Source organism: Echinops telfairi, unplaced genomic scaffold (genome assembly GCF_000313985.2).
Source record: "Echinops telfairi isolate 266 unplaced genomic scaffold, ASM31398v2 ScPeMD7_6;HRSCAF=24_0, whole genome shotgun sequence".
NCBI lineage: Eukaryota > Metazoa > Chordata > Mammalia > Afrosoricida > Tenrecidae > Echinops > Echinops telfairi.
In genome coordinates this window covers 31,710-48,644 of record NW_022103902.1, presented here as the reverse complement: position 1 = coordinate 48,644, position 16,935 = coordinate 31,710, and the positions used below count along the sequence as shown (strand labels likewise).

The window sequence follows — 16,935 nt, the reverse complement described above, 5'->3', positions numbered from 1 at the left end:
CAGGCCTGCTTGCTGACCCTTTTTATTGGTATGACAGCTCTGCATAATTAAAGTTGTACAAGGCTGACAACTAGAGAAAGGAGGCATTACTATACATCTTTTTTGTAATGTAATTCCTTAATGCCAAAAAATACTAATTTGGGAAATATTTCATAATTTTCCTAGGATAATAAGTAACGAATGTTCAGATTAAAGGCGAGGTGGTTTCTAGCATATTTACTGTCTATCTTTTTAAATCTATTTACTCCTTTGCTGGAGGACCCGGACATTGGCAAAAAAAATTACACAAAACTTCAACACATCAAAGACAGAAAAGAATGACAAAAGTATTTAAAATGAGTACAAAGTAAAGAAGAAAACAATGCACAAAATGTGAAACACTCATCTTATGTCTTATCTTATACCTTCCTAAAAGAAGCTGGTGTTTTACTGCAATAATACTGAGCCAGAGAGAAAAGGTCCTCTATATCTTCTAGATTCAAACTGGATGGCGTCTTTTCCAAGAACTCTGAAATACAATTATGAGATATAATACAACATCTTAAAAACTGCCATTAGAGAATATACTAATTAGTATCTTTTATGAACAAAGCTGAAAAATTTTCACCATAACTTCTAAATCTGCTTAGGTGAGAAGGAGATTGCCTTATAAGAGTTGGAATTGTTAATGGAATTAAGCTATTAGGGAATAACAATGTTAGGTAATCAAGTCAAATCAAATCCATTTGCCTTAGTTGGTATACTCTGGTTTATTTATTCAATACACGTTAAGGGATTGATTCCCTAGGAATCAAAAAAAAACCAAAAAAACCATGAAAGAGTTCCTGACATCAAAAACGCTGTCTTCCGTCAGAAACGTAAAAATAATTACAACACAGCAAAATAAACACATTATTATTGCCTAAAGTACAAAGCACCAGGCAATGTAGAGTTACTGTCTCTGTGGAGGGGTTAGAGTGAAGAGAACTCAGAGGACCAGGGCTTTACAATACTGTTGTTGTTAGGTGCCAATAAGTCGGTACCGACTTACAGCAACACTACGGAGAACAAAATGAAACCCGGGTTGGTCCTGCGCCACCCTCACAATCATTAGTATTGTTTGAGTCCATTACTGCAGCCACTATGTCAATCTATTTCATTGAGGGGCTTTCTCTTTTTCACTGCCTCTCCACTTTACCAAGCATGGTGTTCTCCAAGGACTGGTGTCTCCTTATAACATGTCCAAAGTATGCGAGACAAAGTTTTACCCTCCTTGCCTCTAGGAACATTTTGACTGTACTTCTTTCAAGAAAGATCTGTTTGTTGTTTCTGCAGTCCATAATAAGTTTCAATATTCTTTGCCAACATCATAGTTCAAATCTGCCGATAGCTTCACTGTAAAGCCTGATGATGAAGGGTGTACAATGGTGCTAACATACAAAGAGGCTTCAAAAAGTTCGTGAAAAAATTCCATTATTTTTCAATTCCATTTTCCTGCAAATGCCTTGCAGCTCCCTCATATCACTGAGTATGGGAAGTAAATTAAGGAAGGGCGAGAGAGAGGAAGAAGAGAGATTTCTACTTGAACACTGAAATCAAAGAAATAAATATGGAAAGAAATGGAAGAGTGAAAAAAATAAAAGAAATGAAGGGAGATGATAAATTCAGGGATAAAAGGCCTAAAAACTCTATAGAGTTTTTATAAAATTTTAGAGTTGAGTAGAATCTCAGAGCTCTCCTAGACTAAATTTATAAACTTTATGAATGCGGAAACTAAAGCCTTAGAGATTAAGTGATTTACAATGTTCCCTCTACAGTAAATGATACTTACGGATAATGTCTTCTTTACTGTCTGACTCTTGCACTAAAATAAATTCTCTGTAAACGGGAATGAAATAGATTTGCATTAAATATTAAGAAATAATCCTGAGAAAAGAAAGGAGAGAGAAATCTAACCATCTTAATACTCACTTTGAATTAACAAGGATTATTAACATTAAGAAATAAATAAAAAATGGATCTGCATGCTGTAGATATCCATCCCAAATTGCTTGGGTGACTTCAGTGGAACAGTAACAAGCAAAAAGGCTTCCAAGCTGCAATTAGGAAGTGAAATAAGAGCTATAAATCATTTGGTATTTTTAAAATATTAAAGCAAATACTTAAGTAGCATTACATCAAATTGCCTTCACCTGAAATGTAAGGTGTACCTTAATTTTAGTGTATGTAATCCAAAGGCAAATATGGACAAATGCAGACCCTTATTAGCCATGCAATTTGGGACCTGCCACTTAACCTCTTTACAATCCATTTCTACTTCGTTAATTTAAAAAAACTACTACTACTACTCATCTTCTATCATTGCTATGAAGAGATATGCTTAACCTAAAATATTTAATGTAATTAGCACATATTTGCCATAGAAAAATAAACAGCATAGAACCTTATAAAGGGTAAACAGCATATTTATTTTTAATAATAGAAGAATACTCAACTTACAGGGAAATTATGAAGATCAAACATGGTAATTTAAATTAAGAGGGCTTTTTAAATTTGAATGACTAAAAACATGTATGTAAATTGTTCCCAAAGCTTATTTGTACACTATTTGGAATATACACAGACAGCATTCATATCCCTCATTGAATTTCAGGAGCTCTGTGGTTTCCACATTTCAAATAAAGGAATTGTTGATATTTAAGTTTATTTAGAGTTCAATTGTGTTTACATAAAATGAATTCAGATCATTATTAGGTCATTCACCTTTCATTAGACACAGAGACATTGCTGTCTAGAGATTTAAATTTAAAACAATTTTAATGATTAAAGAGAATTAATGAGAAAACATGCTTTTCATGCATATTTTGTCTTAGCTGTTAAAGCAGGATCACATTATCTCTTATTATCTCTTACTTTGATTCTCATAATAGGCCTGCAAAACACATATTTTCCTCGTGACTTTACAGGTGAGGAAATAGACTTGGATAAGATAACTTTCCCAAGGTCACAGAATTAGTAAGTAACAGCACTAGAATCAAAAAAAGGTCTGTGACTCTATACCCATATTATCACCATTGTATTTAGCGTTAGGGTTTTAAAAAAAACTGGTAGGGTTTTGTTTGATTTGAAAATTACTATTACAGATAAAGATGGAAAGATACATATACTAATATCATAACATATAGGCATTCTTTTAAAAACTCACTTAACTGAAGTTATTACTGCATTACTGTTACAGTTCACTAGGTTTAGAAGTCATTTCAATGGTTTAGTTCATGGTTTGAAAAAAAATGTTTTTTTTAAATTCACTTGTCAGACAATACTGGTAGCAAAAATAATTTTTGGAATCTGTGGGTGATGCACACAATTAACAGGTTCTGCTGCAAACAAGAAGTTGGGGAACGGAGCCCATCCAAGGCCATCAACTTATTGGTCTTAAATCAGTCAATAAGTGGCAGAAATGGAATTCTTTCTAAAGAAAAATCAGGTGATAGATAACTAAGGGATGAGATTAATTTTTTAATATATCTTCTTCCAGCACCTAATCATTATTTTAAAACCATCTTCAAGTTCATCCAGAAGAGCAGTTCTCAAAAGTGTGCTCGGAGTACTCCAGAAAGTCCCCAAGTTTTTATGGGGAGGAGGGTTGCTTGTGATGCCAAAACAATACTTATATTTTACTTGTTCTTTTCATTTCTTTTTCACAAGTGAACACGAAAACATTCCCAAGGACTACATTATGTATATAATATAAGCTGAATAAAGTAGATATAAGAATCCATCTGTCTTTGATAAGCCTAAAGTTAAAGATTTATACAAATAATTTTTTGTTTGTTTTTGTTTTTAAATCATTTTATTGTGGCTCGTACAACTCATTATAATCCAGACATCCATCCATTGTGTCAAGAACATCTGTGCATTTGTTGCCATCATCATTCTCAAAACATTTGATTTCTACTTCAGCCCTTGATATCAGCGCCTCGATTTATACAAATCTGAAAGAATGCTACCAGTTTTGCTAAGGTGGGAGGGAGCTATGGTTATTTTCTAAAAATAGTTGTCTAATAACACAACACATTTACAGCTATTTTTTAATATTTGAAAATTTTTTGGTTTTTTCCGTAAACATCAATATAGCCCACATAAACAATGAATCTTCATTCATTTTTAAGAGTGTAAGGGGTCCCGAAGAGAGCCCTGGTGGTGTAGTAATTATGTGTTACGCTGCTAACAGTAAGGTTAGCAGTTTAAAACTACCAGCTGCTCCATGGGAGAAAAGTGAGGCTTTTTACTCCCCTAACGACTTACAGTCTCAGACACCCACAAGGGCAGTTCTACCCTGTCCTACAGCGTCACTATGAGTTGGAATTGACTTACTGGCATTGAGTTTTGGTTTGAGAGACAGGGTCTTGAGGCCAAAGGTTTGAGAAGCATTGACCTAAATAATAATACTTCCCATTTAAAATTCAAGTATAAGTTCAAGAAGAAATAACACTGTTTTGAAACTGACTGTGGTGGCAACTGTACAATGCTACTTGATGTGACTGAGCTATGCAATGTTCTATCTGTAAGAGCTCCCAATAATATAAGTAAATTCAAGTATAAATGATAAAGCAGTGAGTATACTTTATAATTTTAATGATTTGTACAGTCTTAACTGATTTTCCACATTAGTATATGCCAATTATTCATACCATGACCAACCAGTTTTAAATTGAACTGATTTCTATATACCCACACAAGTACATACATCTACACATTTCCATATAAATATGTATACATACATATAGATATGTACTATCTAAAACAGGAGAATGCTAACTTTCATATTAACACTATCTTTAGATTAAATGAACAGCAAAAAAAAGGTATTTAAAAATGAGTAATTATATACCTTTAATTTAAGTAGTAATGATCTATAATTTAGTAATATCTTTTTCTTCCTGGGGGAGGGGGACACATTTAACTATAATGTTCTAGAAATCTATTTTTCATTAAATGTTCCTACTTTCACTTTATTACCCAGTTGAGTGCATAGGAGTCTGGAGTAATTTTCTTTGTATCAAGAAAAGAGCAAAGTTCAGGCTCATGGTACTGGATGAGTAATCGGAAGAGATGAAATGGTCTCCCCTTCAGGGAACAATCCCTGGAAGACAAGAAAAGCGATGAGTTTTGCTTTAATCTGTTAGAAATTATTACATCAGTAACCAACTCTGGCAATACCCACCTCCTCGCCCCACCCCCTGAACACTTCAAAACCACAAGTCTCAGCAAGCCTATTTGATACAATCTGGCAAGATGATCTTTAATATACCTGAAAGTTTAAGGAAAAACAGATCTGCAACTTTGGGGGATTCCCTACAGGTTAAGCAGCACTCAATCAAGAAAGGTGACATGAACTACTGACAACAGCAAGAGCACTCACTCAGGCAATTTGGGAATTTTGAAATTTGGGAAATCTTGAGTTTTAAAAATTAGTTTTCTTTCCTGCAAAATAAGAGGCAACCCCTAGGAAGGTTTCAGGTTAGCTACAGAGTCAATGTAGTCAATTAGGAATGTACTTCAAGGCTGAAATGCTACAAGTGAACCTTTAGAAGAGTCACTGCAGAGCCTCAGAAGCTGGCAGATGGCCTGGATATAAAAGCTCAGGATGAATTCCAGGAGGTGCCAAAAACTGCGCTCATCCACCAATGGCAAACTTTGCAGTTACTATCGTGTTTCCAATGGTTATTGTGAGAGTAAAATGGGAAAGTTGACTGTGAACACTGTTCTAAAGTAAAAAGCACCAAATATTTAGTCCACCATTTTTGTTATCACAATACCTGTTTTAAACAAACATCACATTTCACTGCAAGAGAGGAGAATTATAAAAGGCCTCCGTATGCAAACTAGGTCGTGGATTCGCTGCAGTTTCTAGTTACCATAGAGTACTTCTGGCTACCCAGCTTTAATGAAGATTCCTCTCCCCAGGGTCACAGAAGACACACTCAGGCCCCACACCCAGGTACCGAAGCACCTGACTCATGGGAGGGCAATGCATTGGATCAAGTCTAGTCACAGCCTTCAGAAAGCCAGCTGTTTCCTCCTTCCCACTCAATCTGCAACCTTGAACTCCGAAAGCCTTATCTTTTAAATCCCACATCAGCAGCAGTTTTGAAAACGTTTTGTGCTTATAGGACCTGTTAGGTACCATTGGATTCACATTTATTCATTTTATTGTGTCCATTTTTGCAATGCCTGAAATCTTAACTGAGTTACTTTACGGAAAAAGAATCTCTTAAAAGATATGAGATTTTTGGTGGCGATAATCTCATTGAATATCAGGAAATAATAGTTAACTTTTTAAGCACTGCATTTTTAAAAAAAATCAATACTGTAAACTTATCATCAGAAAATTTGGATAGTTACAATGTAGTGTTAAAATATGAACAAGGTGACAACTAACTTAATCTTCATTTGGACTAGGATTTACTCATTCATAATTATAAACTATCACAATCAGCATCTGTACTGAGATGCATTCTACTAGTCAAAAGGGAATGAGGCAACAATGTGTCTAATGAATCAGCAAAAAATTACAACAGCTCAAAGTACAAGTCATTACAATAAAAATCCCTATCTGCACTTTGGGAATACCATGTGCCTGGCACTTAGTAAAGTTACTCTAGCTTTATAAAACAGATATTACTTTATCTCCATTTTACAGAACAGGTGAAAAAATTGAAGTCTAACTGAGGTCAAGTAGCTCACCCAAAATCACAGTACTAGGAAGTGAAGTTAAGATCTGTACATAGAAACTGGGCATAACATATTCTGTATTTCTATAAGTGATATTTTGACAGGAGTACATGCTCTAGCAAAGCAAACATAAATACATTGAGTTATCATTTCACACCGACTACACTCAAACCAAACTCATTCCATCCAGTCAATGCCAACTCATAGAGACACTATAGGACAGGGTAGAACAGCCCTTGTGAATTTTGAAGACTAACTCTTTACGGGAGTAGAAAGCATGTCTTTCTCTCATGGAAAGGATGGTGGTTTCAAACTGTTAACCTTGCAGTTAGCAGCCCAATATGTAACTACTATGCCACCCAGGTCCACTTCATACCCACCAGGATGGCTATAATAAAAAAAGTGAATATTAAATGAAGGTATGGAGAAATTTGGTTCCTGGTACACGGTTAACAGGAATGTAAAATGGTGCAGTCACTGTGGAAAAGTAAACAGAACTATGATACAATCCAGCAATTCTATTCCACTCCTAAATATATACCCCAGAGAAATGAAAATAAACGTCCATGTCAAAACTTGAACACAAATACTCATAACAGCATTATTTTTAATAAAAAACCCTAATTACCCATCAATTTAAGAATGGATACATAAAATATGATACAGCCATAAAATGCTATTTTTCAGAAATAAAAAATGAAATATTGATACATGCTACAATATGGGATGAACTTTAAAAACATAATCAGTAAAATAACACAAGCATGAAAGATCACATATTTGATTCCATTTACAGGAAACATCCAGGATAAATAAATGCATAGAAACGGAAAGTAGATTAGTGGTTGCCTCCACTTGATAGTGATGGTTAGGTTTTTATGGTTTTAAAGCTGGAAATGTTGGGCAGAAATGGGAGTGACAGCTAATGGGTATGGTGTTTCTTTTTGGGAGATAAAAATCTTCTAAAGTAGATGTGGTGATGTTTGTCCAACTCTGAATAAACTAAAGACCACTGAATTGCATACAATAAAATGATGAATTTTAGGACATGTAAATTACATCCTCATAAAGCTGTTACAAATAGAAAAAGGAAGAATATATAACTATACATTCTTCAGTTGATTCTAACAAGCAACCCAAGTGGAAAGTCACATCAGTAAAACAGACGTGTTCATCTAAACTTAGGCTCAAATCCTCACTTAGTCACATGCCAGGGCCATAATCCTAGACACACTTAATCTTCCTTGACTGAGTTTCTCTATTTGTAAATATATCTTATAAAAATTAAGTTACATATATCTTATAAAAATTAACCAAAAATGAGGTTGCCTGCTCCCACAAATATTTAAAGTCTCAGAACTGGCTTGATGGCAGTGGGTTTGGTTTATTTTAATGTAGTGTATTGTTATACAGAAAGTAATAACAAATGGTAGTCATTTAACTATCAAGGTCCAAAAGAGCACTTTACCCTAATTGCACATCTTAACTGGGAACTTCTACATAAACATGGAAATCTGCGTCCCATTGCCAAGCAATTCTAACTTAAATCTCTTTAGGTGCACAAACAGGGATCTGGACTTTTAAAAGTTCTCCCAATGATTTTCACATGGCCTAGATTATATCTAAAATTCTCTTTAGCACTAAAATTCTTACTATCTGAACCATAGCACTGGGAACTGTAACAATGCTAGTATCATGATTGGCCCTGTCCTTATTGTTACTACAACCACCTAGACCTTTGGGCTCAAAGCTAAACGTTATTTGCTCAAGGAAGTTATCCCTGACATGCAGAGTACACCAGGCCCCCCATTGTATACATTCCCACAGAATTCTATAGGTCACCTTCCTAAGATTACACTTACACATATTTGACAATGCTTGCAAGTACTAAGACTATATTCTAAGCTGTAACCCCACCACCTTGCATAAAGTAGCAATCCAATTTTAGAATCTTCACTTACATATTGTGATGTTTTTACTTTATAGATAAAAAATAAATGAAATAGGGACACTAAATAAACTGTAAGTCATGCTAGATATATAAGTCCTAAAAGTATACATTCTTAACTAAAAAAAAACACAAACTTTTAAAATGCCTAAAGCCACAAAAATAAAGTCCGATATTAATAATTATTTGAACGCTACCACCAAACCAAACCTAAAAACTTTAGTCAGAGCAAACTATACCTTATTCTCCTTTAAAAACTGTTAATAACTAAATCATATTTTACCTTGGAATGTACTTATTCATGATAGCATAAAAGCAGTTGTACAAATCACTGCGCGGCAGTTGAAGATGCACCAAGGGTTTGAGCAGATGTATCCAGCTAAGGGATGTATTATATTTAATGTTGCGTGATTTACAATAAAAGGTAATTACAGATTCAATATCCAACAGTAATGCTGCTGACTTCTCCTCTGGCACTGAAAGCTGGTCTGGAAAACAAGTGTCAAAATAAAAGTTAGCAAGTGCCTTTTAGAGGTTTAGGTATTGGGCATATAACACTCGTTTACAAATATGCAATACTATGATAGCGTATCTAGAGCATGACAATGGGAAATTAAAGCTACATGAAAACACATTTTCCTTACATTCATTTCAATAATCACTGGACCTACAGATCCAAAATCCAAGGGGAAAACCCCCTTCAAACTCAATAGAATGTTCTTGTTTTAATTTTAAAGCAAGAGAATTGTTTAAGAAAATGAAGAATTAGTTTCACTTAAGTCTATATTTTCTTATTTACCCCAAGAGAGAAGAGAAAGGGAAAGACAATCCCTGGATAGTCAATACTTATGTTTAGAACAGCAGTTCTCAACCTGGGGGCTCGAACAACCCTTTCACAGGAGTTGCCTAAGACCATTGGAAAACAAATAAATACTTTACAATATATATTGTTTTGTGATTAATCACTATGCTTTAATTATCTCCACTTTGTAACAATGAAAATATATCCTGCATATCAGATATTTACATTACAATTCATAACAGTAGCAAAATTAGTTATGAAGTAGCAACGAAAATAATTTTATGGTCGGGGGTCACCACAACATTAGGAACTGTATTAACGAGTCACGGCATTAGGAAAGTTGAGAACCACTGGTTTAGAATTTCATTTAGTAATGCTTGACTTGCATATACGTGAAACATTAGAACACCCAGTCTGAAATAAAGGTAGGAAACAATAAGCACAACCCACATTGCAGGAAAGCAAAACACGTTTTCTAAGCAAGGTTATCCTCTATGTCATGCTGGGTAGCTGCCGCCAAACCTTTGGCAAGGGGAGGGAAAGAGATCCATTTTTGTCACCAAATTCCCTTTCCTTTCCCCACAATGGCAATAATACTTCTTCTAGAGCTAATACACGGAAGACTCTTTAACCAATAGTTTAACTAAAATATGGTGTAAAGAAAAAAATTCAAACCAATGGTTAGTATATGAACTAAACAGAAATACATAAATTAGTTTAATCAATGTTGTGAATTGGCTTGGCCCTTGTAAAGTTATTGGAAACTATTCACCTGTGATTTACAACAATACAGCAAATAACAACCTATTATTTCCAGATAAAACTTTTTGGTCACTGTCCTTTTTAAAATATACAGCTCTTTAATTATACAAAAAAACAAATTTAATATTGTCACAAAACTCTTAAGTTTAAAAAAACTGTACACGAAGAATTGGATATAATACAAAAGAAACAGAGTAAAAACTAGGTTTTCTTAGTTAGTAGACAAGTCAAAATAATTTTTAAAGATGTTAATCGATTTATTTTTGCATTTTAATAATTTTTTTATCGTTTTATTAGGGGCTCATACAACTCATCACAATCCATAATGTGAAAATAATTTCAAAAGCAAATTCTTGAAACTACTCATAAATTCTTTATAATTCAACGTATTATTGCAAGTTATAATCAGATAGCTGTTAATTCCCTGACTCAAAACTTAATGTTTCAAAATTTTGTATCACTTGAAACAATACTAAACTTACCAATAAGCTCTTGGCAATCATCATGAAGATTGTTTTGTTCGGGCAGATCTAAAATACCATCCCATGATGCCAAACTATCACCTTTTCCTGCAACATTGAGAGCAATCTGGAAGAATACACAAAGTAATTATCTTCATATTTTATTACTCATTCAAAGACTAGAAAGTAACATACCATACATACTCCTGTATAAGCCGGGCTTTTCAGCACATTTTTAATGCAGTTTTTGTGGTAAAATTAGGTGCCTCGGCTGATATTCGGGCCAGCTTTTACTTGAGTATATACGGTATCTATCTTCCACCACAATCTGCACTCTTAATCACATCACAATGAACCAACAAAATTACTTTAAACCCTTTTACATCAGTTTTATTGCTTCTGAACAGGTTAACAGAGTGGATTGCACAAAATATACAAATGTATTTCAAACAGGCATAATCTTGGTTTTCTTTAAATATATATAAACAATATGTGGTATTAACAAAGGGAAAACCTAGCTATACAATGTACAATTAAAAAATATATAGAAAACACCTAAATGAATTGGGAAAGTGGTATTCTATGTATAATTCTTTTTTAAACATATAAAGAACACCATAATGATTCCCCGAATCTTGAAGGGACACATCAACTAAATGCAGTGTGTGGGCCATCTAAAATTCTGATTTAAATTACCTGTAAAAATATATTTATTAGATAATTGAGGAAATCTTTTAATATTAAGGGTTATTGCTAATTCCTTATAAATATTTAATAATACCATAGTTATTATAGGGTGTTCCTCTCACCCCACCTACTTTCTACATGTTCACACCACAGTATATCAGAGAAAACATGTTACCAGAAATTTGCTTTAAAATAATCCAGTGTATGGAGTAGCGAAGAACATTGGTCAAAATATTTGGTAAAGCTGGATGATGGGTAACAGGGTCATTACACTGTTTTACATTTGTATGTGCTTTACATTCTACATGAGAAAGTTTATAAAGTTATAAAGTGTTGTCCAGTAATAATCCCATTTCTGCTACATATGTAGTGCAAAGAAAGAAAATGTAAAACAGATATGTCAATACATTACTACTGTTCTACTTGATTTCCAAGATTAGATAAATGACTTTTCTTTTATCCTTTGTGTTTAATAATTTTTAAAAGATATGTATTTATGATAGGAGAAAAAGATTTAAAATTTAAGAAATGAGGAAAGAAAAACCACCTATAACCTTGAAACTTAAAGTATTCCACTTTTTAAAAAATGTATGATAATTTGATTGTATATTTTATTTTATTCATAGGTTATATTTTCCTATATCATTAAGCCATCTTCATAAACATAATTTTCAATAGCAATGAAAGATATCAAACACGACAAAAACATACATTTTTGTGACCTGCTTAGTTTGACAAATTCTGTAGATACAGAATACTATACTAGTGTGAAATGAAACTTCCTTTTTAATATAATTTATTAGATCTTATTCATTTTAGGTTCTCGTTACCTTCCAAACTTTAGCCCTCAGATCAGTGGGCAGTGGTCTCCCTTGAATTATATTTCTCAGAGTTGCAAGATCACAACCTCCTGCTTCCAAAGCTTCTTCAAGGTCTTTGTCCCTGAAATACAAGTCCTATTTATTATAGTAAACGTCACATTTTTTTCTTAGTTAGCATTCATCTACACAGTCTGTTAGGGGACCTTAAAAAAAAGTTCTTAGTAGCCGACACGTATTGTCAAGGCACACACATCATCATGTACAAGGAGGCAACCTCCAAAAAACAAAAATTTTTTAAAATCATTTTATTAGGGGCTCATACAACTCTTATCACAATCCATACACACATCAATTGTGTAAAGTGCATTTGTACATTCATTGCCCTCATCATTCTCAAAACATTTCCTCTCCACTTAAGCCCCCTGCATTAGGTCCTCATTTTCCCCCTCCCTCATGAGCCCTTGATAATTTATAAATTATTATTTTGTCATATCTTGCCCTGCCCGACGTCTCCCTTCACCCACTTTTTTGTTGTCCGTCCCCCAGGGAGGAGGTCACATATAGTTCCAAAACAAAAACATTTTCTCAAAGCTATGTATTTTAATTTTTCAAAAACAACGTTATCACTTTCAAGTACTCTGCATTACGCTTAATACATTGGTCAAGATTGTGAATCCATTCTTGGAAACATTTTTCAAACTCATCTGTTTGGATGGCTGACAGCACCTCCCTTGTTTTTTTCTTCACCTCTTCTACTCATCAAATCGCTGTCCTTTCATGTCCCTCTGCATTCACGGAAACAAAATGATATCTCACGGAGTGAGGTCTGATGAGTCAGGTGCGCGGGGCATGCCGTTTTTTGTCTAAAACTGGTGTACTGAGATGGCTGCATGAGCAGGTCCACTGTCCTGGTGGCAAAACTAGTCCCGTCTGCCACAAATCAGGCCTGTTATTGTCACACACTGTTATTTATCTTTTCAGAATCTCTAAATAGAAAGCTTGATTAACAAGGCGACCAGGTGGAATGAACTCCAAATGCACTAGGAGTCGACATTTTTATCCATTCAGGAAGTTGAAACAGATGTCCAGAAAAAGGTTTGTCATCAATCAACATTTCACTTTTTTTGAAATGAGAAAACCATGAGTTTTCCCAAGAGTGCTGTCCTTGTAAGCTATGTCCAACATAACGACAGTTTCTGCAGCACTTTTCCAGAGCAGGAAACAAATTTCACAGCTGCATGCTGTTCTTTTAAATTGCTCCTCACAAAAAGAGGTTCAAGCCAAAGGGTTTTCATGAAAAAAATCACTGTAACCAGAGAGAACCTTCCAAGGTGACGCCACCTGATGCATTAACTCAGAGCGGGTTGCTTGATGCTGGCCTCGTGGGAAAATGCCTAGAACTACGATAGCTCTGCTCCACCCAGCGCAATCCCAGTTTTCTTGGGGTAGCCCTCGTATTTTGTTTTCTTGAGGGGTGAAGGTTTCTTGAATTAGCATATAGTCCATTTTATTCTAACAAGTTCAGTCAGTTGTTTTCCAAGATTCAAAACAAAAAGCCAACTTCACTGCCATCTAGTAAACTCTAACTCAGAGTGACCAGGTAGGCAGAGTAAAACCACCCCTGTGGGTTTCCTTGGCTGTAAATCTTTGTGGGAGCAGAAAGCTTCATAGTTCTCCCTCAGAGCTACTGGTGCTTGTGAACTCCTGACCCTTGTGGTTGACAGTCCAACATGTAATCCACTACACCAGCAGGGCTTCTTTTGCCAAAATTAGAACATTTTAAATTAAAGAGAAGACAGAAGCAAGCAGGCTATAGCATTTTGAAGTCAGAGTAATAGCAATAACACTTCATATAAACAATATTAACTATGTGCTGGGAACTATTCAAAACACTGTCTTTGAGTTCTTTTTTTAAAATCGAAGTCCTTTTCCCCCCCAAAAGCCATTCTATTGCGAGCTAATACAGGTATCATAACATTTAATAGTTCAATCACATCAAGCAGTATTGTACAATTGCTACCACAATCAATTTCAAGACATTATTTTCCTTACAGAACTCCTTAGTATCAGTTCCCTTTTACATCCCTCCACCACCACTGTACCCACACACACCCCCACCCCGGAAACCCTTATTCTACTTGCTGTCCCTATAGGTTCATCAATTCTGGGTTTCATACACTTAGAAAGAAAAAAACATATAACAAAAATTCAAGAGGATGACCCCAATGATATAACACATCCGAGATAAACCCTGATATGAACAAGCAAAAACAAAAATACAAAAATGTTGAAAACCATTTACATCATGTTAGACTATAAACAATAAGAAGATACCAAACAATTCAACAAAGAATTCAAAGAACCACAGCCTGGGACTAACAATAAGTTAATACTGGTTATATTCCCCACAGTGATACCTGGAGCCCTGTGGTATAGCAGTTACACATTGAATTCCTCCTAATCAACTTGATGGCATGAGTTTGAGAGTTTTCCAGGGATACCTGGCTTACAGTAAATAGTCAAAATGATATTATAACATCAAGTAAAGTACAAGTAAATCATAAAAAAAAACTCTTATGAGGTATGAATTGTTGCTTAACCAGATAATAACTTGTTTATTAAGAATCTTCAAAAGCTGAAGTTTCATTCGTTCATTGTTTGTAATTTTAGCATACTAAAAATAAATGTTCTTTACAAATAAGAAAATCTTCTAACCCAGACAATTTGAAAAATTATTTCAAATACTTTGAAACATTAGTTTAAAATTTACGACAGAAACCAGAGTATCCCACTAGGAATCAGGATACCAGGATTCTTGTCACTGTGATTTTGAAGGAAACAACTTACTCCAGTCCCTGATTCTCTAAATAATGTAGTAAGTAAAATAAATTTCTCCTACTTACAGGATACCGAGAACTTTTTCCTCTTAAGGAAAGGCTTTCATTGCATTAAATGGTAACTACTCAGGACTACATCAAACATAAAAGCACTGATCACATTTTAAAAGTTTCTTAAAGTTAATATGAAAAAGAAGTTAACTAGGAACTACACATACATTTTGTTCTTTTGCTATACTCTTATGAGCATTAAAGAGATGAAAGGGGAAGGGAAGAAGAGATTTAAGTCTTCTGATGACATACAGTTCAAGCCTGTATTTGCTAAGAAGTTACTCCATTCAGGCCAAAATATACAAGACAGTTTGTTAAAATTAGAAGGATTATTTGTGATCATGAATCAACAACAACGTTAACGCAAATGTTGGTGACTATACATCATGTTTTATGATTAAATGTGTAAATGAAAGGCACAAAAAAACACAATTTAAGAGGGGAAAATATTCCTTTATCAAGTAAATTAAGAACCAGATTTCCCCCCTATTTTTCAGTGAAAAACGCTTGGTTTCTCTTTCAAATAATTTTGTCAAATGTTAATTCTTCCAGACAATACTTGGGGGCAAAAGGCCCATTCGTCAAGAACTTTTAAAATCTTAATTATGTACAAGCATGTATCTGTTGATACAGCCGCTACTAAATTCTTGGATGCCCCCCCCCATTGTGGCAGCCACAAACATAGTCCAGCAGCATTAACCAAGAGACAAGAAAATGCTACACTTTTAAGTAGTAAAAGGCATTCGAGACAAACACAAATCATTAAGAATAATGTTATCATATGGCCGGCCCCACTATGAGACATGACATCCCTCACTGACCCATAGCCCTAGAGGGGACAACACTGGAGACAGTGTGGGAATTCCGCCCGATCTGATCCCACCACATCGAGGCAAAACACTAAGGGCGCAGAACAGAACAGCAAGGGGAACAGAGCAACGAAGTCCCCAGGGAATACCAAAAATAGACTTTGGGACCAGGGCGTGGCGCCCCAACAGACTTGACTGGAAAACACCCATAAAGGCCAACAAACAGTCCTTGAACTAACTACAAGCTTTCCTTTCTTGTTGTGTTTTGTTTTGTTTTTGTCATTGGCTTGTTGGTGATGGTGGTGGTGTTTTGTTTTCTTTTGTTGCTTGGTTTTGCTCTGTCTTGTTTTTGTGCATGTTATTATCTGTGCAGGGCTGTCTAAGTTAAGACAGGCTGGATGAACAATCTGGAGGAGAAAACAACGAGAATGACAATTCTGGGGGTCATGGGAGAGGGGGAGGTAGGGGGAAAGGAAGTGGTGTTAAACCCAGGGACAAGAGAACAAGTGATCCAAATCGGTGGTAAGGAGGGTGTAGGAGGCCTGGTAGGACGTGACCAAGGATAATGTAACTGAGAGGACTTACTGTAACCCAAATGAAGGCTGAGCATGATAGTGGGATAAAAGGAAAGTAGAAGAAAATAGAAGAAAAAGGTAGGAGGCAAAGGGTATTTATAGAGATCTAAATAAAGGCATGTACATATCAAATATATTTATATATGAGGATGTGGAAATAGATCTATGTGCATATATGTATAGATTTAGTATTGAGGTAGCAGATGGACATTGGGCATCCACTCAAGTACTCCCTCAATGCAAGAATAATTTGTTCTATTAAACTGGCATTTCATGATGCTCACCTTCCCCACACAATCACTGAAGAAAAAGCGGGTGCATAAGCAAATGTGGTGAAGAAAGCTGATGGTAACTGGCTATCAAAAGATATAGTACCTGGGGTCTTAAAGGCTTGAAGGTAAACAAGCGGCCATCTAGCTCAGAAGCAACAAAGCCCACATGGAAGAAGCACACCAGCTTGTGCGA

The 16,935-nt window shown here is 35.1% G+C and overlaps 1 protein-coding gene across 1 annotated transcript in view; it reads right to left on the bottom strand.

Annotated features, from left to right (window-relative positions):
- TBC1D23 (TBC1 domain family member 23) overlaps positions 1-16,935 on the bottom strand; it is an 81,354-nt gene that overhangs the window by 41,989 nt on the left and 22,430 nt on the right. Inside the window, 7 exon segments of the mRNA XM_045286145.1 lie at positions 405-508; positions 1,811-1,857; positions 1,951-2,075; positions 5,002-5,125; positions 8,949-9,153; positions 10,712-10,817; positions 12,208-12,333. Of these exon segments, the coding sequence (XP_045142080.1) occupies positions 405-508; positions 1,811-1,857; positions 1,951-2,075; positions 5,002-5,125; positions 8,949-9,153; positions 10,712-10,817; positions 12,208-12,333 (837 nt within the window).